General features: G+C 41.0%; 1 protein-coding gene across 1 annotated transcript; it reads right to left on the reverse strand.

The window, feature by feature from the left end:
* Positions 1 to 593: 593 nt before the first annotated feature.
* LOC134213143 (probable chitinase 10) lies at positions 594 to 27,293 on the reverse strand. The gene is made up of 10 exons (XM_062691785.1): positions 27,091 to 27,293; positions 15,330 to 15,377; positions 15,053 to 15,261; positions 14,459 to 14,994; positions 11,431 to 14,399; positions 11,187 to 11,372; positions 10,842 to 11,121; positions 9,769 to 10,778; positions 8,996 to 9,633; positions 594 to 2,270 (listed from the first exon to the last, which is right to left on the reverse strand). The coding sequence occupies exons 2-10, from the start codon at positions 15,354 to 15,356 to the stop codon at positions 806 to 808; spliced, it is 7,320 nt and encodes a 2,439-aa protein (XP_062547769.1). The 5' UTR covers positions 15,357 to 15,377; positions 27,091 to 27,293; the 3' UTR covers positions 594 to 805.

Below are 27,293 nucleotides of genomic sequence, written 5' to 3' on the forward strand. Positions count from 1 at the left end.
CGGGTCTGAGCTTGACGACCGACTGGCAAATAGCTCACACAACCTCACTTGATCAGTACAGTTACTGATGAAGAATGTGTGTAGCCGCCAGACATTCTAAATACTCACGCTCCTCTAATGTGAGCGTGTACTCTATACACATGTAAAAGTGTTGGCTTGACAAATGGATTGCGATTGATTTGACTATGCGTCTAATTTGGGAATTTCGAGCTCATTCAGTAGCCGCTATAGATTGCGAAGGCCGATGGAGGTCCTTCGTAGCTTAGTTGGTTAAAACACCAATCTAGCGTACTGTATGATTGATGGATACTGTATATTGATGGAACAACAACTCTAAGCGGTCGTGTCTATCTAGCAAGTAAACGCTCAATATTAGATGTAGCTTCAATAGAGCTAGCAGGTATTCCAGGTATTCCAAGGTAAATTCGGATTTTATAAATGTGTCGATACCCTACGGCAAGTATTCTCGGCAGGCTATTACGATTCGGCACGATTGAGAAGTTTTTGCAAAATAATGTTTGTATCTTTGGTTTTTGAGTCTTAGTCAGTATTGGGACCTTGTGCCTGTGCCGAGAATACCATCCATTACCCTATTTATATTTGTTGATTTTATTTCATTCGTTCATATTCCATACACTCGGCTACACTTATACTCTGATCAGACCATGACTTGTAATCTGTTATTCGATTTTCTTGGTGGCATTTCTCTATTAATATTTGAATCGAGTTGAATAACATATCATTAACTTTGTAGTATAGTCTGAACATAGTATTAGGAAACTATCCATATCGTAATAACACTTTATTAGGTACAATTATCTGGTCGCTTAGTGGTAATCCTGCCCAATTCTTGGTTCAACGTTTTCAGCAATGGATGTCTGCCACAACCACAACGTCCCCTGAAGTCATCCAAATCCAATGCCCAAATCATGCCTCCACCAAGGTTCATTTTTTTCACGTACTGCGATTTCCTGCGGATCTCGTCTACATCATCATATGAAACCCACTGGTTTCCATGCAGTGCATACGGTCCGATACGCCCCTCCGGATCTCGATGAACGCTCCATCCATTTTGGTTGACTTTCTCACAAATTTCATAAAACGCCAAGAATCCTCCAGCGCGGGTGAATTGGCCAGCTTCACCTGGTCCATACGACCTTTCATTCAATCCAGTTTTTCCAGCATCCGCTAGCGAGAAAGATTGCCCATACAAAGGCATACCCATGACCAACTTTCTTGAAGGAGCACCTTTTTCGATCCAATAGTTTATCGAGAAGTTTGCGTTGAAATAATCGTATGTATCTCCAGGATAATAGTAAAGGGGAGCCACGTGTCCAGTTTGTTTATCCCAATGCCCATGGAAATCATAGGCCATCACCGCGATCCAGTCAAAGTATTCTGACAATACAGGTACGTCATATCCAGCGTCGATTACCATCTTACTAGGGGAAACAGCTGCCGACAACAACCATTTCCTCGGACGGAACTCCACTGCTAAATCTTTAACGAGCTCTGCAAATCCTTCTTTTTCATCAGGGAAACCCTTTTTGCAATCCACCTGCCAGCAAACAGGATATTCCCAATCCAGATCTAAACCATCAAAGTTGTATTTCTCAATAAACTCGACGGCATGCTTTACAAATTTGCGCCTAGCTGATGCACTGCGCACAAGTTTGCTGTACTTATCACCCAGAGAATCATTCCACCCACCAAGGGCTAAAGTAACCTTAGTACCTCGTCGTTTGTGCTCTACCACTCGTTCGTAGAACCCATTGTCAATATCGGCCCATGAGTCATGTGTCTTGATAGTTAGTGATTCACGATCCAGCACAGCGAACCCGTAAACTATGTGCGTACAGAGATTCGGATCCACGTCATCCGGCGTATACTTTCCATCCCCTTGCCGATACCACGCCCAGTTAGTGAAATAGCAAACCACTTTGAAATCATCGTTCCCGGTTGTCTGGACGTCTGTATGCACGACCGGTGGTCGAGTTGGTCGCTTGCTGGTGGTATCCGGAGACCACCAAACCATACTAGATGATTCAGGTGACCACCAAGCCGTTGTGGTTGACTCAGGCTTCCAGCCTGCCGTAGTGGTTCGGGCGGTTGTTTTGGTGCGCTTTGGTGGCCGTGTAGTGGTCGTGCGTTGAGTTGTCTGGTATGAAGGCTTTTTGGTAGTTACTGCAGTGTCCGTTTGCTTGTTACGACAGCTGGTGGTTTGAGGCCAATCACAGTGGTCCTCGCTCCAGTACAGTCCAGCGGGACATCTGTAGGAGAAAAAAAAGGTTTGTGTTATAATCGAGCTATTGTAGAAAGTTAGGGTGTACGACTGATTTATTGAATTATCACGGAATCAATAGCGGTCTCAAATTAAAATAGCAGGACCAGCTAACATGTTTTTATGTACTGGAATCATAACTATCATCTGAAACTTTGCCGAGAACAGATATCTAACACATTGAAATATTTGTATTTCAAGACTGCATAGATTTTGATCGACATGTTATGTTTAACAAGAAATATGCAATATTGCTTTCTTGTCAACATAAGATAGGATCAATTGTTTAATTAATGGTGTGCTCGATAAAATTTCTAGAAAAAATGTTCTTCTAAATATAACCTCAAATAAATATTGTTGACTTTAAACTTTCACATGGATGTAGTATTTTTTGCCAAAAATATGTAACATAGCATAGCATTATTACAAATGGACATGATAGTTATGTTTCCTTTGAAATGTTTATTCAGATTAATTAGAAATCAACGGTGTTTGCCGTTTGCCCGAATAGTTAAAAAAAATGGACCTCAGATTACGAGTTGTGAAGAGTGGAAAATAAGAAGTGAGTAATGAGAAGTAGGAAGTGAGAATTGAGAGATGAGAAGTGAGAAGTGAAAAGTAAAAAAAAGTGTCTTGAGAACTGCGACCTAAGAACAGTGAAATTCTTCTTCCTTCTTTCATCTTCCATCTTCCTTCTTTCTTCTTCCTTTCTACTTCTTTCTTTTTCCCTCTTCCTTAGCCCTTCTTCCTTCTCCTTTTTTTTCTTCCTTCCTCTTTCTATCTTCTTTTCCTTTCTTCCTTTTCTTTATCTTTTCTTCCTTCTCTCTTTTTCCTTCTTTCTTTGTCCTTCTTTCTTTTGTCTTCTTCCTCCTTCTATTTTCTTTGATTTATTCTTCATTCTCATCTCTTGCTCCGTATTGCTTGCTACTCGTTATCTCATTTATCACTTCTCATCCATCACACCTCACTTTTTACCAATAACTTAACATTAATTATTTCTCATCACTACTCACTTCGTACATCTCACTCCTCACTTCACACACTTAAAGTGAGAAGGTATTTTAACTATTTGGCCAAACGACATTGGTCCAAATGGCCCTAAGCAGGGAATCAATTTTTGTGAAATGTGCTTGCGAAACAAGCGTCAAAAGAGAACCAACGACAAAGCTTTGTTTTTGTCGGAGATAATAATGACAAAGATCCGAAATTTTTTGTCAGCAACAAAAAAGAAGACAATCTTGTTGCTAACTTTTCATATCGTTATTTTGCACTATTTCTAGAGTAAATTTCGGTTTTATGCTATCATAGTTTCTGCTTTTATGGAAATATTCGAGAATCTGACAATGATTACAAAATTAGCATCGTATTCTCGGAAATATCAGAGCATGCAAGGCAAATGATTCTTGTCATATTGTGTTCGGGTTGTGATAAAGGTTTGTCGCTAGGTGCGTTTGTCAGTAACAAACTCTGTTGACGACAAAGGGTATATTGTTAGGCGTTGCTCGAATATTGATTCCCTGGCCCTAAGCCAAAAAAAAGCTCGAGCATTACTACTCCTGGCTACGTCCATCTTTACCGTAACTAGGGAAGGAAATAAAGGTACCTGTTTATCGACGGGGCTTTGACTCAGCGACACCCTCATAAGTACCACGAAGTTATTATTGGGGAAGATATTCATTGGGTTAAGATTGGCTTGTAGTTGACGATGTGACCAAATAACGCACCACGTGCAGATGTCTTCCAAGCGCTATTGGTACAGAAATATGCACCTATTGATCACAAACAACATCAACAAACATTAAGTGTCTGAAATGGACTAAAACTAAGTTGAAAAAACAGTTTTTTGCACCACCCTCATCTGCTGCTTTATTATTCTTGAGCTGTTGAATGACATCCTCAATGTCCCTCAAAATAAGGCCGGATGGTTTGACTTCGCTAGAACTTGAGAACGGCACAGCTCCTCCTCCTCTCGCACTCCGCGCCGTCCAAGTGGTGGTTTTTCTTCCAAAAGAGGCTGGTCTCTAGTCTGTGTTTTCGTATATATAGCGTTCCATGTAGTGCTGTGTCCCTTTGCGGCATTGCAAAAGCCCGCGCTGCGTCGTTTGTCTACAGTCCTCGTCGAACCGATCTTTCGGTCTACTTCGTTCTACATATCCGATATTGCTTTTAGCTGCTCGATTTGTGGTTTTGTCTGCAGTGGTGTTCTCCTAGTGAACCGAAATGGAAGGCTGTGTTGAACATAGGTGCAGCAAATGACCATATTTTTGGAGAAGGCGAAATCAAATAGTCGCAATTATCCAGAGGGCGATGAACTTTCCAATATTCGGTCTAGAGGCCGCTCCTGATCAACATGAGTTTTACACTGTTACAATCTCTTTTCATGATTCTGAGTCCTGGTTTGGGCAGCTGTCTTACTCGCATTAGAGTTACGCGTAATATGCGTCCTTATCATCACCAGTACTTCCGCGGACTGTCGATGATCGTGTGGAAGCATTTGTTCTGAACTTTTAGATGGTATGTTTCAGCGCAACTCGCCAAGACCGTACCGTGGAGTGACGATAAAATGACTTGAGTATTTACGATCTAAAAGCAGATCTTATTGCTGGCGAGGTAATCGATCAAAACATCCAGGTCTCGTTGAAGAGATCTGATCACTGTCGTCTGCAAACAGGGACAAAGTGCCGCCTCCTTTGGAGCATTGGCATGTTGAAAGTAAACAGATTAGACAACAGGGTTTCAAGAATACTGCCCTGCCTGCAATGATGTCGTGCGCATCGGAAGTCGCTTCGCTGAATGCGATCCGGAATGTCAAAACCGACAGAGAGTTGTGAATGCTTTGTACCAGCTGGAAATATTGTTTGCAAAACATTTTCGAAAGTTTTCTGTACATCAAGCGATCTTTCCTCGCGTATATGGTCGGGATGGAATCTGACGACCAACCTGGTACGATCACACAATCCTACTTCATTGAGCGCAATTGCTGATGAAGCTGTGTGTGGATGCCAGACATAACTAAATACTTGGCATTGCACAAAAACAATGTGTGTGAGAGAGTTGGTTTTAAAAATAGATTGCGAGTGCTCGGCTATGTGCCTGGTGTTGGAAATTTGATTTCATCAGTAGCCTTCTGAGCTGCGTAGGACGACGGAGGTCCTTCGTAGCTTAGTAGGGAAAAACCCTGTCTAGTGTACTGGTTTCGTGGGAGCAAACCCCACCGAAGAAAGTGGTTACCCTCCAATACATTTTTCGAACAAAATCTTTCACATGTTGTGCAATTGCACAAAACGAGCTTCATACTTAGTAATTATGTAATTAATTTCCACTCCGGGTGGCTAATACCCGGAATATACACAGAAAAAATATGAAAAGTAAACAGCCATGCGGAAATTTACGCTATTCTTCGCTGAAATGGTCATCTTCTTAACAAGATTGCTTACAACTTGCATGCAATATAGACGATTCACGTTAAATATTGTATACATTTAGGCTATATCCCGTGTGGAATTACGTAATGATGTTCCATTTATGTGCATGATTTTTAGCGTAAAATTCAGTGGATTTTTCTATCTGTGTAGGCAGTTAGCTTCGATTTTACTGTCAGCAGAAGTTCTTCCGAGAATATCTGTGGCAATTCCTCCGAATATTCTTACAAAAAAAATCCAAAAACTTATACGGAAATTCATTTGGGATTTTTGTCGTAAGTTCAAGTAAATTCTTCAAAAGCAACCTGCAAAAAATCTTCAGAGCCTACTTGCGGAAATCCCTTCATGAATTCCTGCGGAAATCGGTTTAGAAATTCTTGCAGAAATTGATTGGTGACTTCCTGCGGAAAAACTCCTTGTGCAATTTTTGAGGACTTTTTACAGAAATTCCTGTGATCATCATTATAACCAAAAGATATTTTAGTTACTAGATAAAAATTGTCGCTTCGGTTCCCTTTGTTTTGCTGTCCGGTACATGTTGGGTACCAAGCTGTCAAATCGTATGGATTTTCCTTCTTTGACATTTAGCTCCCCTATCCTCGCCAGCAAAAGATGTTCCGGACAGCGACGACAGCGACAATCTTTATCTAGTAACTAAAATATCTTACTTATAACCGGATGATAACCTTCTTGAAACTCTTTTGTAAATTCAAGGCGGCATTCTTGCGGATTTTTTACAGTCATTCCTGCGGTCACCGCTCCAAGAAAAGCACAAAATTGAACTGTTTATCTTTTTTCACATTGCAGTTAACTCTAGTTTCGTAAACATTACGTCAATTGTGCGGTTTTGGCCATGTTCCTAATTTGGCCAATTTTGCTAATAACTCTAAAAATAAAGCAATTCGCAAGGGTTTTAATAGTTCCAACAAGAGACATATCCCTCACGCTTCAACGCTGCTTTCAACTGATCGATTATTTTGGAAAAATATGTATTTTTCAGGGTTAGCCAAATTAGGCACTAAGTTGGCTAAAACCGGTGCACTTTCCCTACCGCAATAATAAGACGCAGTTGCTTATCGTTGCGATATTCTTAATAAAAAAAAGTTGTTTTTTCATCATTTCGAACGGAATTTTGTAAAAAACAAAATGTTCTAGTGGCTGATTCAAAAAGTTTTAGCGGATCTACAATTATTTTTGTTGCTGTTATATCCAGAATGGACTATTTTAACACTACCGCAACATTAGGACATACACACTTAATTTTTTTTACCGGGATCTCAGCAAAATGTTGAACTTTTACCGAGAATCGCACAGCCGTGCCCCAGCAAACATGTTTTTTGCCGAGATTTCTGTCAAAATTGCTGATAATCAGCAATTAATTTGCCGAAAATCAGCTAACAAACGCTATTTTTGCCGGAATATCAGTTATTTATTTTGCTGGCGCACGGCTGTGCGGATTTTTGCCGAGCTGCAGAAAAAAAACTGAGTGTGTACCTCAACGATAGGACGTTTTACCCTACTGTCGTGACGCTTATCCGCTATTTGGCTGGCTATTAAAAATTACAATCTGACAACAATTTGGAATGCGTGCTATCGCAAGAACAATTACCAACAGACAGACTGTCTGTATTAGAGCTAGACCAAGTTACACATCACTGAACCCTCGGCTGAACCAAACCTCATGCTCCTCTTCAATCTTCAAAACATTGAATCCACATGTTCCTATTTCCAATTCTTTCCAGGAGTCCTCATGCTCCTCTTCAAACTTCAATTCATCGAATAGGAATCCAAACGCTCCTATTTCCATTTATTTCTCGGAAGTCCTCATGCTCCTCTCTAATCTTCAAAACATGTGGATTCCTACCACGTGTTCCTATTTCAATTTCTTTCCAGAAGTCCTCATGCTACTCTTCAATCTTCAAAACATCGAATAGGAATCCACATGTTCTTATTTCCAATTATTTCCAGAAGTCCTCATGCTCCTCTTCAATCTTCAAAACATTGAATAGGAATCCAATTGATCCTATTTCCATTTTTTTTTCCATTCGTCAAATCCACATGTTCCTAGTCCATTGAAAATCATAACGTTTTATTTCCGAGTCCTCATACTCCTCACTTTTTCCAAGTGGCGTATTTCTCTATCAATGCCAATTTTCACATATACATACATTCAAATTCGCAGTTTTTAATGATCAACGAACTGGACACCCGGGAGCTCCTGCGCCAATTGTCGTGATGCTTATCCGCCATTCGGCTGGTAATCAAAATTACCAACTGACAATAATTTGGAACGCGTGCTATCCCAACAACAATTACCAACAGATTGTCTTTACCAGAACTAGACCAAGTTACACATAGCTGAACCTTCTTCCGAACTGAACTTCTTCATCAATTTGTTTTTCTCAAGCGCACGATCTTTCATATTGGTAGGTCAGTCTGTCGTGTAGTTCGCATGCAGCACCGGTCGGCCGATTTGCCGATCTTTTTTTCAAAATGGGATGAACCTTTCAATAATCATTTTCTACCGTATCGTTTGATGACAGTCAACCAATGATGATGCATTGCCAAATTTGTTTAGCCAACGATTATATCTACTACACTATAAATATCTACATAGTTTGAAACACGGCTGCAGCTGATAGTGGATGCCGCAATGTAGAGCGATGATCACGCTCCTTCTCCGGAGCAGGACCGATAGAGCCACAGAAGTTGCGAATCGAGGATAAAGACATTAACTTTCTAATAAGTTAAGGTGCGTCTCGTTAGCTCGTAGTCCCGGATGGTCCATGCTTAACACTTTTTCGCGGATTTCAATAAAATCCACTCTATTTGGCTACAGCTTTCGTCGTTGACACTACAGTTGGCACAGTTCAGGTCGGGTCCTACAGCCATCGACTGTCAATCTAGATGTCAAATGCTCCCGACGCCACAGCGAAGGTTCATGTAGACATTTTTCGACACATGACAAGGCAGCTGCAGCATTGCTCTAAAGATTGCATAAACGAACCACCTTTTCTTGTCAGCATATAACCATTGGTTCTTAATGGTTACCCGATCTTCCTAAAGGTTGTTTGCTACCACGGCCGGGTCCACGGGATGTAGAGTTAGAGGTTTTCGGGTAGGAGGATAAGAACCGCTGAAATTGATCCTCTTTGGTACATTGAAGTACATGAAATACAAATGGTACGATTATTAATTTAATATCTTGGCGTAGCAAAGCGCGCCGGGTAAAACCTAGTACTTGTATTGAATTTTTTTAAATAACTTCATAAATAAAAAAGCTTGGACTTACTTTTGCTCGTACAGTTTTCCGTATTGGCAGATGTAGTATTTGCTACAATCAGAAGGATGTGGAATAAATAGTTTTCCATCTATGCAGCTTTGCTCTTCAACTTCGTTAGCGATTTCTTGGTATGAAGGAGTGCTTGTTGTAGTGTATGTTGGCCTGGCAGATGTTCTTCTCGTGGTGGTTGTAGGTCGCCTAGTAGTGGTGGTTGTACTCGTTGTAGTACGTCTTGAAGTTGTAGCAGTGGTAGTGGTGGTACGCCTGGTAGTTGTGGTAGTCGAAGGCCGTCTTGTAGTTTCTGGAGTAGTGTTCGGCGGGGGACGAGTTGGCCGCGGCTCTTCGCGTTGTGGTTCTTTCTCCAGAACACATCTAGGCCCGCGTCCAGGATAGTTTCGTAACACCCTGTTAATTGTTCTCAATAGTGGATATTCTTCACAGTCACATAAATTACGGAAATCGTCCAGGTCCAAAGCCCAAATCATAGCACCACCTAGGCCCATTGCTTTTACGTATTCACTCTTGTGCCGAATCATATATTGGTCGTCGAAAGATACCCATTGATCTCCCTTATACGCATAAGGACCCATACGGCCTTTCCTGTCTCGGACAACAGTCCATTTTTTATTCCTGATGTTAGCACAAATCTAAAACAAACAGAACTCATTATAATACAATTTCAAGAAATAAGAATAGAAACACAGAAAAACGGACATAAAACTTTAAACACATTGAGATGAAAATCGGCAGTTTTATGTCTGTTGATCTGCGATAAAGCTTACTTCGTAATAAGAGAGGAAACCTCTGGCACGAGTTGATTCTCCTGCTTCGCCGCCACCATAGGTCTTTGCATTCAATCCATGCTCTTTGTTATCGGCTAGAGAGAATGATTGGCCATACATCGGCATTCCCATTACAAGCTTTCGCGGATTGGCTCCTTGTTCTATCCAATAGTGGATAGTGAAGTTCGCATTGAAGGTTTTGTCAAAATCGTCCGGATGTTCGTACATCGGAGCAACGTGGCCAGTTTTCTTATCCCACTGACCATGGTAATCGTAGGCCATAACGGCTATCCAATCCATATAATCGGACAGTGTCACAACATCATATCCTTCATCGATAACTTTCTTGCTCGGTGAAACCGCGGATGACAAAAGCAATCCTTTAGGTTTGAATGCCTTCGATAGTTCTACAACAAGGCTGGCAAATCCTTCCTTCTCATCTTCGAAGCCCTTTTTGCAGTCAACCTGCCAGCACACGGGATATTCCCAGTCCAGGTCCAATCCATCGAATCCATACTTTTCGATGAAGGCAATCACGTCAGCTATAAATTTCTGTCGAGCTTCAGCATTTCGTACTAGTCTACTGTATTTGTCTCCAGCGGAATCATTCCATCCACCGATGGCAACCGTTACCTTCTTCCCCTTCTTTTTGTATTCGACAACTCGCTCATAGAATCGGTTATCGATGTCGGCCCAAGAATCATGTGGTTTTATTGTCAGTCTTTCCCGGTCTAACACCGCGAATCCATACACTATGTGGGTGCACAAATCAGCGTCTATGTCTTCTGGTAAGTACTTTCCATTGCCCTGGCGATACCACGCCCAGTTAGTAAAATAGCATACGACTTTGTAGTCCTCATCGGATTCTATTGAATTCTCATCTTGGTTGGAGGTTTCTTCGTCGATAACATCGATCGCTACTTCGGAATTTCCTTGGTGGGTTTCAACGCTATTGGTGTCGATCGATTCATGCTTCTCTTCCTCCTTGGACGGTTCTGGAACCGTTGACGCTGCGAAATTTAGTAAAGGTTAGAGTTCACAAATATATTTTCATATATATCATTCATACTTACGAATGGCTTCCGCCCCATTGGGAGAATCTCGCAGTCCTTCGCGAATGGCAGTCAACAGCGGATGATGTCCATTACCGCAACGGTTTTTGAAGTCGTCCAGATCAAGTGCCCAAATCATGCCACCGCCTAGATTCATTGCTCGGATGAACTGTACTTTGCGCAGTAGAGTCTCCTTGTCATCAAATGATACCCATTGATTACCCTTGTACGCATACGGACCCATTCGTTTTAAATCATCCTGAACTACTGTCCATCCCTTGTTCTGAATTCGATCGCAAATCTAATGAAAAATGATAGTATTTCATATTGATAAAAAATCAGATCAATCTATCAAGGCTTTCTGACCTCATAGTAAGCAAGAAATCCTGCAGCACGAGTGAATTCTCCAGCTTGTCCAGCTCCAGGTGCCTTTGCGTTCAGTCCATTATTCTTTTGATCGGCAAGAGTAAATGCTTGACCATACAAAGGCATACCCATAACCAATTTTCTGGATGGTGCTCCCAGTTGGATCCAGTAGTTCATGGAGTAGTTCTGCAATGAGCGAAAGTCATTTGATAGACGCCATCGACAAAATGTTTAAAATACATACCGCATTAAAGAAGTCTATCTCATCTTCTGGATGGTAGTAGAGAGGAGCAACATGACCTGTTTTCTTATCCCATTGACCGTGGAAATCGTACGTCATCACAGCGATCCAATCGAAGTACTTTGCCAAAGTTGGAACATCATATCCAGCATCAATAACTGTTTTACTAGGCGAAACAGCTGCTGAAAGCAGCAAACCCCTAGGCTTGAAAGCCTGCGACAGCTCTCGCACTAAACTTGCAAAACCTTCTTTCTCATCCGCAAAACCCTTTTTACAGTCGACCTGCCAGCATACAGGGTATTCCCAATCTAGATCCAATCCTTCGAAGCCATATTTCTCCAGAAAACCAATTACATGTTCAATAAACTTGGCTCTAGCCGAAGCGCTGCGAACCAATCGACTGTACTTATCACCAGCCGAATCGTTCCATCCACCAATTGCTAGAGTCACCTTGACACCCTTATTTTTGGCTTCCACAACACGTGTGTAGAATTTGTTGTCAATATCAGCCCACGAATCGTGTGTTTTGATCGTAAGTGATGAATAGTCCAACACAGCGAACCCATAAACAATGTGCGTACATAAATCCGTTCTGATGTGATCCGGAGTATATTTACCGTAGCCTTTTCGATACCAGGCCCAGTTTGTGAAATAACAAACCATTTTGTAATACCCGGATAATGGCTCTAGAATGGGTACCGGAGTGGTTGTAGTAGTGGTAGTAGTCGTAGTCGTTGTAGTTGTTGTAGTTGGTTTATGATGGGGACCATCAATGTCCAGGCCTTGATCTACAACCGACTCACCACCTTCTTCAGAACTATTCTCAGTACTCTCCAGCTGAGTGCATTTGGCGTTTGCGGGCCAATCGCAGATCATACGCTCCGCATTCCAGTGAAGTCCATCGGCACAGCTGGCCGCTTCAAGGCGTCCCCAATTGCAAACCAGATATTGGGCACAATCACCGGGGTATGGAACATGAGTGTGGCCATCACATGGATCATCTTCCGACAAGACCTTCAATGCAGCTGATTTGGAATATTTGTTCAACAATTTGTAATACTGCGCACGGCTAACACAGTTCACGTTATCCTCCCAATCGCAACTCTTTTCATCTGTGTTCCAGAAAAGTCCTGGGCCACACTGTTGAGCGATCTTCTTTTCGTTGACGCATATATAGAAACTGTCACAGCTCTTGTGCGGATAGTACTCTCCATTGACACACTTGTCGACTGGTCTCTGTGGAGGTTTCTTGGTTGTAGTGACAGGTTTCTTAGATGGTCGAGTTGCCTTTGGCGGAGTGGGTTCAGGTTTTTGGGTCGTTGTCCACCACCAGGCAGGCTGAGTTGAGGAAGTTGAACTTGTAGTTCTTCTCCGTGTCGTAGTGGTCGGAGCTCTTGTGGTGGTAGTAGTGGTCGGGGCTCTTGTGGTGGTAGTAGTGGTAGTTGGGGTAGTAGTGGGTATGTCAGCAGCCGGAGGTAGTGCTGCTGTATCCTTTGTACATTTGGCAGAAGCAGGCCAATCGCACAAGTTCGCTGCCTCATTCCAATGAAGACCACCGGCGCAATACTGCTGTTTGAACTCTCCGTACACGCAACGATAGTATGAATTGCAACTGTAAGGGTGGGCTTTGTATTGATTTGGTTCGCATGGTTCTCCCTCTGTTAGTTCGGGTTGAACAAGTCCTGGAACGGGTATAGTTGTTCCTACGGTTGTTGTCGGTGGTACGTACGTCGTGGTGGTCGTCGAAGTGGTGGTAGGTCTTCTCGTGGTTGTTGTGCTGCGGGTGGTTCTTCTGGTCGTTGTAGTGGGGGCCTCGGTAGTTGTTGTGGTCGTTGATGTAGTAGTTCTACGCGTTGTTGTTGTAGTTGTTGGCCTTGTGGTTGTAGCTTCTGTCCACGAAGGCCATGTAGTAGCAGATGTTGTACCTATTCCACCACCGCCAGTATCTACAGTTATGGTCATTTCTGCAGGAGATGGTGTAACTGGCTGCACTGGACGAGTACAGTCAACAACTGTTGGTTGAGGTGTTCTTAATCTACCGAGAGCCCGATTGATGGCACTTAGTACAGGATATCGTTCTTCGCAACATTTGTTCTGGAAGTCATCCAAATCGATTGTCCATGCAGCAATTCCGCCATAACCGGACTTGATTACATATTTTGCCTTAGCCGTGGCAGACACAGGATCATCATAGCCCACCCATTGATCCTTCCATGTAGCATATGGTCCAGACATTGAAGAATCGCGTCCAACCGCCCACCTTTGCTTACGAACTCGGTAACAAATTTCGTAATAGGCTAACATGCCTGGCTGCCTAGTATCTTCACCAGCATTCCCTGGACCAGATGCTTGTGTGCCAATACCAGGAAGCTCATTTTTATCTCTGGAACGAGTTAACATGAATGTTTGTCCATACATCGGAACTCCCATTATGAGTTTTTCCTTTACAGCTCCCATCTTCGATAGCAGTTGCATAGTGTAGTCCACGTTATACTGTGGGTATTTGTCACCAGCTCTACCGTACAAGGGACTCACGTGATCTGTTTGGGATTCCCATGACCCGTGATAATCGTAGGTCATGACGGTCATAAAATCAACTATATTGGACAGTTGGGCTATTTCATAGGCTTCCGTAATCACTTCCTTGTACCCTGAAATACTCATAGTTATCAGAAGATTTTCCTTGGAAAATTCCCGTTGCATTTCTTTCATTAGGTTGGTCAGATTCGGCCTATCACTAGAAGGTCCTTTCGAACAATCACTTTGCCAGCAAACTGGATAATTCCAGTCAAAATGTAGACCAGAAAATCCATGTGCCTTTAGAAAGGCTATGGCACTAATTATGAACTTTTGACGATTTGTGCGCGAACCAACCATTGAGGAGTATTTGTCACCTACCGAATCGGTCCATCCACCGATCCCAAGTAATACCGGAACGGAACCACTGGATTTAATAGTTCTACCATAAAGGTCTGAAAGTTAGATTGATATTTTAGATAATTGCAATATTGAAACATGCATAAAAGCTTACTGTTTTCTTTGTCAGCCCACGAGTCAAACTCTTTCATCATCAGGCTCATGGGGTCCAGCGTGGCAAACGAATAGATTATGTGTGTACACAGTTTACTATCGATTTGCTCCGGAACGAACTGTGCGTCATCTTTCCGATAGAAAGCCCAGTTAGTAATGTGACAAATAACTTTATAATCGGATTTTCCTTGCTTCAAGTTTTCGACTTGTAACTTTTCGGGATGATTGTATTGATTGTATTCAATCGTTGGAAGTTGTTTTAATGTGTTGACATCCACAAGCTGTTGATAGGGCGAACCAAATCTGAATGGTTGAGGGTTTTTCGTGTCATAATGCATTGGGAAGGAATAAGCAGCATATTTATTCTGGAAAATGGGACTGTCAGGCGCCCGGTAGTCGAAGGTTTCCGCCGATTCTACACGTTGCTGTTCAGATGTGATGACTGATTTAACCTCACTAACCACATCCTCAATTGCGTTATCCATGTCTATAATGCGAAACTCTACCGCATCTCGCAGAGGTAGATGTTCATCGACCCTAAAACAATGAGTTATTTATTAAACTGCAAATACAATGGGATATCCTAATGACTCACAAATTGACTGGCGCACTTTCAACAGCGTTTCGTAGAGGGAGGGATTTTGTGCCGAAGACATCTTCAGCCGTATAAGCTGCGGTTTTCTCGTAAACTCGTGGAGGAACTGCTTCAACGCTATCGCGAAGAAAGGCGCTTGCTTCCGGCTGAACATTCCTATAGGCACCGCAGCTCAACGCAGCGTAGCAGACAGCAAGGACAACAAGTGGCTTCAAAAGGATCGATTGATTGTACGTGAGTGCGGTTGTTAAATAGAACATATAACAAAAGAACCTACCAGACTAAAAAACCTTCGTTTAGTCATTCTGTCCGTTGATCATTGAAACTGAAATAAAAAGGTAATACTACATGCATTTCAATTACTCCAGAGTGTCTACAGAACTTTGTGTTGAAATGATTATACAGTCGTTAAAAATAAAAGCTGAATATGCTTCGAGTGGGCTCTGCGCTCTGCCAGACTAATCGACTCTTGATCTTGGTCAATCTCATCTCACTCCATTCAACCTTCGACACGAACGCACTGAAGTTTAGAGCACATGCTCGCCGTTGAGCAGAGAGCACGATCCTAAAACAAATTTTATTTGCCATCATGAGAGACGAAACAAGTGTGCGCTTCATTCATGATCAGCGAACAGCTGTGTATAGAAGCACGAGGGGAAACAGATAAAAAAGTTATATACGCTAAACCTCTCAAGTTCAAGATTCACAACCGGTACCGCTATGTCATAATCGTAGGAAAGAATGAAACCAGACGGACACACCTCCAGCCAGTAGCGCTGTTGGCTGTGTGGACTTGATTGAGTATTTTTTATTCTTGATCTGTGGTCGGTTGCCTGCATACCGTTAGTGGGTTATTGGGTTTTATGGAATTAATTTCGAACATGCTGGAGATTTGGAATAGATTATGAAGTTTTAGTTACTAACTTCATTTAAACACCCTTCACCGAAAGTTTTGAACCAAACTTAATGAGTCATTAGTATATAACCAATGATGAATGGTCCTTATGATTAAATGGCACAATTTTACGTGATAGTGCTAAGTCGTCTTATGACAAGTCTAGACCAACACTTGAAAAGGGCGTAACAGCCAAAATTTATTCCTTCTGAAACTTTGTCCACATATATAGCTTTATATGTAGACAAAATTAAAAAGAATTAATTTTGGCTGTTACGCTCTTTTCAAATGTTGGTCTAGAAGTGATGTTTGCCTAGTTGAGAAAACGATCATTACCTAAGCCATTTGAGTGGAGCTTTTCCTAGCTTCAAACGTGAAACAGCTAGCCAGAGGACAACCCGAGGTAAAAACTACATACACCCGTGAAAGTCGATTTTCCTAAAAACGGAAGGCACCTAAATTTCTCGAGAAAAGGTTTTAATCGAAATCTGTAAACGGACCTGATCGGAATTCCAAAAAGCTCCCTGGGGAGGTCATATTTGGAACAGCAACATATGAACTGTTCCACACTGTTTGCTCACATAATTAAAAAAAAGGACCTCCACCGAAGTTGTGGGAGAACCTTGTATGATCTGGATATTATAATCTAGCTCTAGAGCGATCTGATAAATAATTTTGGATCAGTTTAATAATGTACAGATGAAAATTAAAATTCATCAATTTTACAATCAAACCTTCATGCCAAACACTGTCAAATGCTTTCTCTATATAAAGAAGCGCAACTTCAGTCGAATATCCTTTAGATTTATTGAGCTGAATTATATTCGTAACTCTTAATAACTGATGGGTGGTTGAATGTCCATGGCGAAACCCAATTGCTCATCAGCAAAAATAGAATTGCCATTAATATGAACCATCATTCTATTTAAAATAATCTTTTCAAACAACTTCAGCGTTTTTCCTTTTATCTGGGAAATATGCCAATTGAAAACATTTGTTAAATAAATTAACCAAAAAGGATAAAGAGCTCTCAGGAAGTTTTTTGATAAGTATGTAGAAAATACCATCATCACCCGGTGCTTTCATATTTTTAAATTTTCTAGTAATAGATCTCACTTCATCCGAAAAGTGAAATGTTGCCTGCCTGCTGCGATGCTTGCGTGTTTGAAAAATTAGAATTTGACGAACTGCTCGTTACCCGTTGAGAGGTAGGAGCAGGATCGAATCACCTGGGCTAGAGGTAGATTCGATTTGCTCACTTTCGTCATGAATCAAATCGAACTGATTGTTCAGTTCGATAGGAGAAGAATTATCTTGAATGTTAGAGTTAGAAGGAATATCTGAAGTTTCCAGCTTCCTACTATTTTTCCCGCGCTTTGGCAGGACGGTCTCGAAACCTTGTTTCTTAGAAGGAAGTGGAGAATTCAGCGACTCCCCCTTCCCCAGAACGGTATCCCTGCAGGATTACCACCGCTTGTCGGAATTTTACTTCCGCAAACGGGTCCAACGTGAAACGAAGGCACGGATATCCTTGCAAAGATCGTAACGGAATCAGTGGGTTTGCACCTGTGAAGCACAGCACGAGAGCACGATGAGGTCTGAACAGCTTTTTCGATCTTTTCTTTATTTCTTAGGGTATGAACCATTCCACAGATTCGTTCAAGTTTTAGGCTGTGAACCATTCCACCGATTCGTTTAACTTTGAGTTAAAATTTGACAGTTCGATGTTTATTTTTCCATTGTAATCAAAATTTCATACCGAAGCCGACACATTTGGGTTTTGACAGATTAATAGTTATTTGGAGCAAAATGTATTTGGAGCCAATTCTCTCGCGAACACATATTTAACTATCGAACTGTCTAATCTACTGAAAGCTCATATGTGAATATGTAGGGGAGACTGAGGAGACTTGATCCCCTTTTCTGATTTCCGATGTATCACAAAAACTAAAAATAAATAAACATACCTGATTTCCACACAGACTCTCTAAGAAATACAGTATTTAACTTTACTGATGTATGACAATCCTTAAATTATTGTTGTTATTGATACACAATCGATTTTTTGGAGTCGACTTTTAAAATATTCGAGGGAAATTGATTCCTCTCCTCCAACAACTTGCTTTAAAAAAATTAGAAAGGTGCCCTCAGATTTTTTAAATATTTTATAAAATACGCGGAATTTTTCAATTGCTGTGCGTATAGATGAACGATTTTTGTTATTGAATTCGACAGCACATGCAATTTTAAAATTTGAGGGGACTTGATCTCCTTTCTTTTAAATATTTTTTTTTCTGCCAACCCTTCATTAAATCTGTCAAATCTACAAAAAATTCGAAGCCTGAGAACAGATTTATATTTTTTTTTTCGCCAGAATTTTGTATGGGTGAATAATGGTGGATAAAGTGTCCCCATATTGCAGCAATAACTCCACATCCAAATATCCTAAAACTTTGATGGAATTCTGACATTTTCATCAACAGATCATTAAGCATATTTATGGCTTTGTGCTGTAAAAAAAAACGAAAGCATTTGGTCATTGTTTTGAAAAGTTGTTTAAATTTTGCGTGGCCAATAAAAAAAGTCTTTAGGAAGGTCAAAACATACAAACCGCCCTGCAGAATAAATGAGGTTGTCAATCCAAAAAATAACTCACATCATAAAGGTCATTCGTTTAGAGGATCTATACTAAAAAATACGCTAGAACAAAACTATACTTTAGTTCTCGATAAAACAGGGGTGATACATTATGTGGAAGATATTGATTTGAAAAATGTATTAGAGGTAACCACTTTCCCTTCGATTGGACTCGAACCCACGACCCTTTAGTAATGTCCTAGTCGGGTGGCTTAATCCCGGAATATAGGCAATCAACTTTGATTGAACGGTCATGCGGCATGAAAGTGAGCTTTCGGTCGACGTCGACTCCAGGGATCCGAACGATTATCCGGTCGGGGATGGTATCAGGGTCGAATTTTATTTATGGCCCCGATACTACAGACCCGTCCCAGATACATTTACCGGCGTTTGTTGTGAAGCCTAGCAATGGAAGCCCACCGATGGGTGACACTTACCACATCCAGTGTTTTTATCCTGGTTCGTCCAGGTGTTCTGCCGACGACGACAAGTGGAATATCGTCGGCGCAGACAAACGTCGAAAACTCCGTTCATGATAATGAGGAAGAGAGCCACTACCAGAACCGATCCTTGGGGTACTTCAGTTTCTTCAGCGAATTCGTCGGATGCGATGCCACTAATCAGCACCTAGGTCCGTCCAATAAGATGTTTTTTGATGAAGGCCATCATGTGACCAGTAATGCCCCATTCCTGAAGCTTACGGAGGATCAGTGGAGCCCAGGTCCAGGTCCTACTGATGGCTTTGGTGATGTCGAGTGAAACCAGGTCACCGTGCTTGCAATCCTCGTGCGCATTTTGATGCACGTTACCAAGGTTGGAGAAAAACGTGCTAGTGCATGGGCGAAACGAGTGCTAATGATGATCTTTTCTTTAAGCCGAGTGGAACCGGATTAATAGTGCTGGGCAAGGTACGCCAACGCGTGATTGGTTCACTGCCGATTGGAGTAAGGATGTGCAAGCTGAGGATCAAAGATCTTTTCTTCAGCTACATCATCATCAACGTGCACTGACCACACGAAGGGCGATTCTACGACGAGAAAGAACCGTTCTATGCACAGCTGCAGCAGACATACGATGGATGCCAACTGCGGGACATTAAAATCATAATTGATGATATAGTAAGCATATCGAATGCCAACGACCAACAATCCATACACTTTCCAGCCTCCGACGGGATGGTACTCCGCAGCACTTTATTTGCCCGAAAGAATATTCAGAAAGTCACTTGTAAATTAACTAACCAAGAAACGAAAACCAAATCGACCACGTTCTGATTGATGGTGAATTCTTCTCCGACATCACGAAAGAACCCACCAAACGCGGTGCGAATATAGAATCCTACCACTACCTCGTTGCAGTATGCCTGCGCTCAATGCTACAACAAGTCAACCGTCATGGCTTAACATTGGGCGAATATTTTAACACAACAATAGTTGACTTTATCTATCGCCTATTGACGAATCGGCTCTCCCAAGTTTATGACATCGACTAGCGCCAATTGGGGCAGCACCAGACAGGATTTATGGGCGAACGCTCTACCACGGACGAAATGTTTACAGTACGCCTGATATTGTAGAAATGATGCGAATACAAAGTACACACATCTATTCATTACCTTCATCACCTTCATAACCACATAGTTATAATGCACAAACAGCGTTCACTTCGAGGAATATTGCAGACTTCGGTAGGCTGGGCTCGTATCGAGAATGTCTGACCGGTGAAAAGTGTTTTTTAGAGCGAACCGACAGGTAAGAAGGTGTGGGACGCAACGGGCATGGTGGATCCATCAGGTGGATTGTATATACTCGGTTTAAATCAAGAGGAGTGCAGCTGCTGGCTAGCATAAAGTAATGTCCAGGTTTCGACCCCTAGAGGAAGTGCATATCAATATTTGTTCATATCTATCAAATGACACGTTTGATACTAGCAGAAGTTACGCCATTTCTTAGATGAAAGTCTTGTAAATGAAATAGAAACTCGAAACAGGTATCAGGTGTTGATAAATCACTGAAAATTTCAACTTCCTGAAATTAAAATATTAATCGTTTTGGTCAGTCCAACATATTTTGGATCCCCGAATGTACACATTTACGACACCCCAATTTAGTCTATTCAAAGTCGAATTTTCAATTAACGCTGACCAATTTAGCCGGATGTTGCACTCCTCGCGCAACGGCGCTCTGATATGCAGAGTAAGCTCAACGACCTTGCCGAGCGCTCCTCTTCGGCAGGTTTAGTCATCAACGTCAACAAAACCAAATCGTTGAATGTAAACACGGTGACTCCTTCCAGTTTCACAGTAGCCGGGCAACCAGTGGAGAATGTTGAAAGCTTCCAATATCTTTGTAGCCAAATGGCGTCAGACGGCGGTACCAAGATCGACATAGGCGCACGGATCAAGAAAGCAAAGGCTGCCTTTGCGAGTTTAAGAAATATCTGGAAAAACAGGCAGATAAGTGAACGCTCCAAAATACGAATTTAAAACTCTAACGTGAAATCTGTGCTGTTGTACGCTAGCGAAATATGGTGTGTATCAGTGAACACTCAACGGCTGCAGGTGTTGATCAACAGATGCCTGCGGTATATAATTTGGGCCTGGTGACCTCACAACTGAATCTCAAACGAGCTCCATCGTTGTTGTCACCAGAGGTCGATAGCAACAGAAATTCGGGTTCGAAAGTGGAGCTGGGTCGGCCACACCTTACGCAGGGCAGAATCGAAATCTGTAAACAAGCATTAGACTGGAACCCAGCGGGACATCGCAGCAGAGGCAGACCCAGAGGCTCATTGCGGCGAAGCCTCAATAAAGAAATAAAAGAAGTCGACCGAAATCTAACCTGGCAACAGGTTAAAGCGATAGCCGGGTAACGTTCAGGGTGGAGATCTTTCAAGTCGACTCTTTGCACCACCGGGGGTGAACAGGACCCATAAGTAAGTAAGTAAAATTTAGCCGGAGTCATCACGGTATACAGACAACAAGGTAGGCTCGTAAGAAAAATGACGCTTCAAGAGTGACGCATATTTTATCGCCACATGTTGGAGTACAAAAGTAAGCATGCCGATACCGTAGAGCATCGTCTCGGTTCAGCTTGTGCGAAGATAGCCCAAGTAACAATTTCAAGACTTCATAGGTTTATTTAAGTTTTATAACGGGTTTATCAGAGTTTTGTTCAATTCCGCAAGATAAACTTTAATGATGCACTTATTGCTATCTTCAAAACCGTAATAAATAGTCTAATAAATCCACAAACGTCAATTGCTTTATAGGCTTATAAGAGACCTTATCATTATCTTGGGGCGTCTGATAAAACCAACTTTAAAAACAATTATAAAGCTATATCTTTTGGTCATAACTTTGTCTTATAAATAACTATAATAAAACATCATAGTTTTCAACAGACTTATAATGGCATTGTCCAAGAATATTATGTTTATAGTGGAATCCATGAACTATGACATATCAGATGGCTAAAAACATTTGTTTCATCCAGTTATTCCACTGAATGTTTAGCAAATAAAATGAAACCAAAGATGATGAAAGATTTTTTTAAGGACAATCCTCATGGAATTTAAATTTAAATCTTCTTGCGTTTTCACGGGCACCTCACTCAACACGTAAGCAACGCACAACTGTCATCTTTTTATTTCGGCTTTTCTGCGTCGCAGCATGCGTGAAATAATAACAATGACAGTTGTGCGCTGCGTCTGTGTTGAGTGGGGTGCCCTTGAAAACGCAAGTGCATTTAATTTTGGATTCCGTGAGGAATGTCTTTAATGTGTTCTTAGATATATACCCTTATTCGATACTTTCGAACAAATGCGATTCGTTCGAACCGTTTCTCCATTTGATTTTCGAAAAAACGTTCGTACGTAAACAAGAATATGGGTGATAAATTTGTAAAGTTTAATTCCAGGTCAAATATTATTTATCAAAACTAACATGACAATACAATACAGTACTCAAGCACCTGTCTAGGCTTGTACCACCCACGAATTTGTGCGAATTGCTTAATGCTAAAGCTAATAATCCAATGAGCATTAGGAAGTAAGTAATATAAACAATATTTTTATCAAGCATCTATGTGTGGTGTGGTTGGTGAAAAATGGTGAAATTTTACATATAAGATGCTTCATTATTTAACTGATATAGAAGTCAACCAGCACAGATTCAACTTGTTCGGGGGAATTCATTTTGAATGTGAATCTGAAACGTGACTTTTCTCGGCAGGCCGTTGCAGATTACTTTTATAACATTTTTATAATTGAGTTTCAAATCTTAATATCGTTATACCGCTCATTCTATTTTCTGCAGATTTTGAATTACTACTGACATTATACCCAGAAACTGAGGATTATCCCCTCGCTATTAAGAAAATAGAAATCTAATGATATCAAGCAATCCATGTACATATATAATTGTACATGGATTGCTTGATATCATTAGATTGTACTTATACATATATAATTAAAAAAAACATCAACATTATGCAGCCCTAATTGCTCGGATCAATTTCAGATTAATCTAATATCATCGCGATATTAGATCGCAGCAAGCCATGCACGCGGATGGTTGGTTTTGAATTTGCTGTCACGTTTTTGTTCGTTCGCACAAGAAACAGATTCGACGGATGTTTATATTTTGCATGTACTCGAAAAGTGATTTTGAAGTCTGGAATTTACTTTTAATAAAGTGTATTTCTTAATGGAGTGCGCGAAGTCGTTTGTGTATACGGGGATGTTTTTGGTGAAATATGTGTGGCTGTGTGATAATACCAAAGATAGATGGTTATTTATCCATTATTTATCGAATTACTCCGTATAGCTTTGAAAGAGTGAAGTAAATTGTTCGTGGAAGTGATTGGATCAATTTGGTGAGATTGTTTCAATATGTTTTTATATGATTCCAAAATTAAATGCGCGCTGGATTAAAAAAATCCGGAAGTTTGTTTATGGATCCATTATCCAATTGATAATGGTAGCATAAACAGGCGGGGCTTATTGCTAGTGAAAGTGACCTCGGACTGGACGTGAGTTACCAGGCAGTCTGAAATGGGTCACTGGAGCTGCAGTAGAGCTAGCACCTTCTAACTCCCGGGCTAAAGCTGACTTTATTAAAGACAGCTTTCTTCCATAATACCACTGCCGGACAGTGGGGGTTAGATTGAAGATACATACATACAATCTAATATCATCGCGATACTACGGAAGTTTATAGTACATCGTTACATAATTTTGGCCGTTAAATCATATGAAAACAACCCGTTGTGCAAAAGCAGCCATGGCGGTAATATAAAATAATCTGTTGAAAACTTTTAACTAAATCTGCTTTCAGACGTAAATACCACTGAATTTCACAATGTTTGTGAATTGTGAATTGTATATTGGATCACCAAATGTTTATTATGTGAAATGAGATCTAACTTGGGAAAAAAAACATTACTGTTTAATTTCCTTCCCAATTTGATTGCCGTAATTAAAGCATCTTTAGGCGGCGCGTTCTATTAAACCATTTTTCTTACCTGATTTCACCAGAAATTCGAACGCGCACAAAAATTGGTACATGCGAACGAATTCTGGGGCATCCAATTTTCCTATTATTTTGCATTTTACATTCGTGTCCATTCCATTTGTTGTTTTATCCGTTCTTTTGATTCCCTTTTTTCACCAAAACAATAACAAATCTGGGTCCGGAAAGGGAAAGCTCGCTTTTTTGACAGCAGTTTTATGTGAGTTTTATCATCAGCCTGGAACTTGCTTTGAAGATGCTCTTAAGAGTGGGCCACTTGGTCATAAGTTACACTGTTAGCGGTCATCAAGAGGTTGTCATATCGTTCTTAGTTTTATTGCTACTCTTGAAAATTTGCTCTCCAAAACTGCTAATAGAGTGTAATAAAGTTTGAAATGTTACTTGGGACGTCACATGTTTACATTCAAACTGAATATTTACATGCGTGATTAGCCTGCCTTGTTTTTTGTATGCCGTGAGCCGGAGCAAAGTCTTATCTTTCCATTGGCATGCTTCGATGAGAAGACTTCTGTGTTTTAAATTTACAATTTCGACACAAACTCATTGTACCTATATTCTGTGATTTTTTAGCGATATATGCTTTGAAACGTAACGCATTGTAATGCCTGCCTTATTGAGCAAAATGATTTCATTAAAATTTCATTCAGAGACAGAGGACAGAGGAGACTAGTGAGTCAGTGAGTAAATTTGCACTCATTTCAGCTCAGAAATCAAGAATATGTCGCAAGGAGGGTCCAAAATATGTAGGGGTTCAAATCAAGTTGGTTAGTAACCTGACTGGAACTGCTGCAAAGGGAACTCAGGTTTTCTTCGTGGGGGAATCCCAACAATTCAACAAATATAATCTATTTGTTATATGTATGTAGATATATAGGGGCCCTCCTTAGCCGTGCGGTAAGATACGCGGCTACAAAGCAAAACCATGCTGAGGGTGGCTGGGTTCGATTCCCGGATTGGAAATTGTTTCGACTTCCCTGGGCATAAAAGTATCATCGTGCTAGGCTCATGATATACGAATGCAAAAATGGTAACTTGGCTTAGAAACCTCGCGGTAACAATATTGGAATTGCTGAACGAACACTAAGCAGAGAGGCGGCAATGTCCCAGTGGGGGATGTAATGCCAACGAAGACGAATGTAGATATATAACCCACTAACTTGCCCATTTGTTGTGGTGCATAATAATCTTCTTCTTCTTCATTGGCATTACATCCCCCACTGAGACATTGCTGCCTCGCAGCTTCATTAAGCACTTCCACAGTTATTGACTGCGAGGTTTCTAAGCCAAGTTACCATTTCTGCATTCGTATATCATGAGGCTACCACGTTGATACTCATATGCCTAGGGAAGTCGAGACAATTTCCAATGCGAAAATTGCCTAGACCGGTACCGGGAATCGAACCCAGCCACCTTCAGCATGGTCTTGCTGTGTAGCTGCGCATCTTACCGCACGGCTAAGGAGGTGCGTATTAATATGGGAAGCCATTTTCTCATGACTCTTCGAAAAAGGATTTTAATGTATTACAACATTGTATTTAAGACCGGTACAGTCTAAGAACTTTCCTCAACTTTCCTGGCAATAAAATATCATCATTATACAAATGCAAAAAATAGTAACACGACTTTGAAACCAATAACAGTCAATAATTTTGGAAGTGCTTTATGAACACCAAGCTGCATGGCGGAAATGTACCAGTGGAGGATGCAATTCCAAAACGACAGAGTGTTTAAAAAATATGAACATTCACTATTTTGATTGTCGCATTTATTCCATTTTGAGGATAATCTCACATCACTGAATTTTCTTTGTTAAATTTCGTTAACCCCATACCTTTGAAAGTCACACATCTCTTAAATATCAATTATATTTATTCCGAACAAACAAATTAATCACTGCCATTCCCCGCATCAGTTAAATTACTTCTTCCTAATATCAATACACTTTGTCACATCGTTTTGCGAATCTGAAACCAGTTCTTTGCTTCGACCAATCGCCCAACCATTAATCCTCACCGCACGCCGATGCCATTTACTCCGGGAAGAAAAGTGGATTCGCAAAACACGTCTTCCCAAGAGTTCAAGAAAACCATAAAACCGCAGATTTGAATTTATAATAATGCTTCTGAACTGCTTTCTCAATCGGCATTTTCATGGACGTGTATTCTCCTGAGCCTTGAAGGATTAATTCTTCTGCTGCTTTCTCCTGGATGTTGTTTCAGTTAAATGGCAATACAATGAAAAAAAAAACATCTCAAACTATGTCACCAACGGCTAATAACGGTACAAATTCTGCGTTGTCTGATTTGTTGAAATTCAGATATTCCCCGAGCAAACCGAAACCATCCTGCAAACACTATACACACAACAATCTGCGGCATATACTATCTGACACACTTTCTTCGAATGCGCCCCAATCGCGAGGAATATTAAAATTTTTGAACTTTTTGCGTATCGTCAGATGAGGCATTGTTAAACCTGATGCTGATTGATTGAAGTGCATGTTTTAGATAGAGATGCGAACATGATGTTGTGTTCGACAGCGTACACTTCCTCAATACCTCACATTTCAAGTGCACAACAGTGACTAATCTTCACACTGCATCTTTCACGCAACACTCGTGATCGTTTGCTGGTAACATTGATGTACACGATCGACAATGATTTTCGCTCCCATGCACTGAGTACTATGAAGGGACCAGTTTCTTTTGCCCGCACCATTAATTTTAATTACAAACACGAACAATTTAAATAATTATGTTTCCTGAATAATAATTATCACACATGTATCAGTTTGGATCTTCCAATAAGCACCAGAAACTGCATCCAATATTCCGAAAGCATACACAAATCGTCGTTAAAGGCGCGCATTACAATCGAATGCATGCATGGCCACGAATATCCACCTATTATAAGGCAGCACCACCTTCTATTAGGTCAAGCACTTCTCGAGCTCCTAAGCGTGTCGACGATACTAACATATTTTTATTTCACTGTAATCCAATGTGAGTAATCCAGACGTTGGGCATTTCCTTTCGGCTTCCTCGCTGCCAACCGCTAATTCAATTGATGTGTTCAACAAAGCGGGCTCTACAACCAGCAGGAACCCAATCAATTGGCACTCAAAGCGATACGCACTTTTATTTTTCGCGGCGATGGACGACTAAGACGACGATGGTAAC

This window comes from Armigeres subalbatus, chromosome 2 (genome assembly GCF_024139115.2).
Source record: "Armigeres subalbatus isolate Guangzhou_Male chromosome 2, GZ_Asu_2, whole genome shotgun sequence".
In the NCBI taxonomy this organism is placed as follows: Eukaryota; Metazoa; Arthropoda; class Insecta; order Diptera; family Culicidae; genus Armigeres; species Armigeres subalbatus.

Bases quoted from the DNA above. Each gene is read 5' to 3' on its own strand.
- LOC134213143 (XM_062691785.1), bottom strand. From the start codon at position 15,356: ATGACTAAACGAAGGTTTTTTAGTCTG. The intron at 14,995-15,052 runs GTGAGTCATTAG...TCATTGTTTTAG, and splicing joins GAAAGTGCGCCAGTCAATTT to GGTCGATGAACATCTACCTC. The intron at 10,779-10,841 runs GTAAGTATGAAT...TAAATTTCGCAG, and splicing joins CAATGGGGCGGAAGCCATTC to CGTCAACGGTTCCAGAACCG.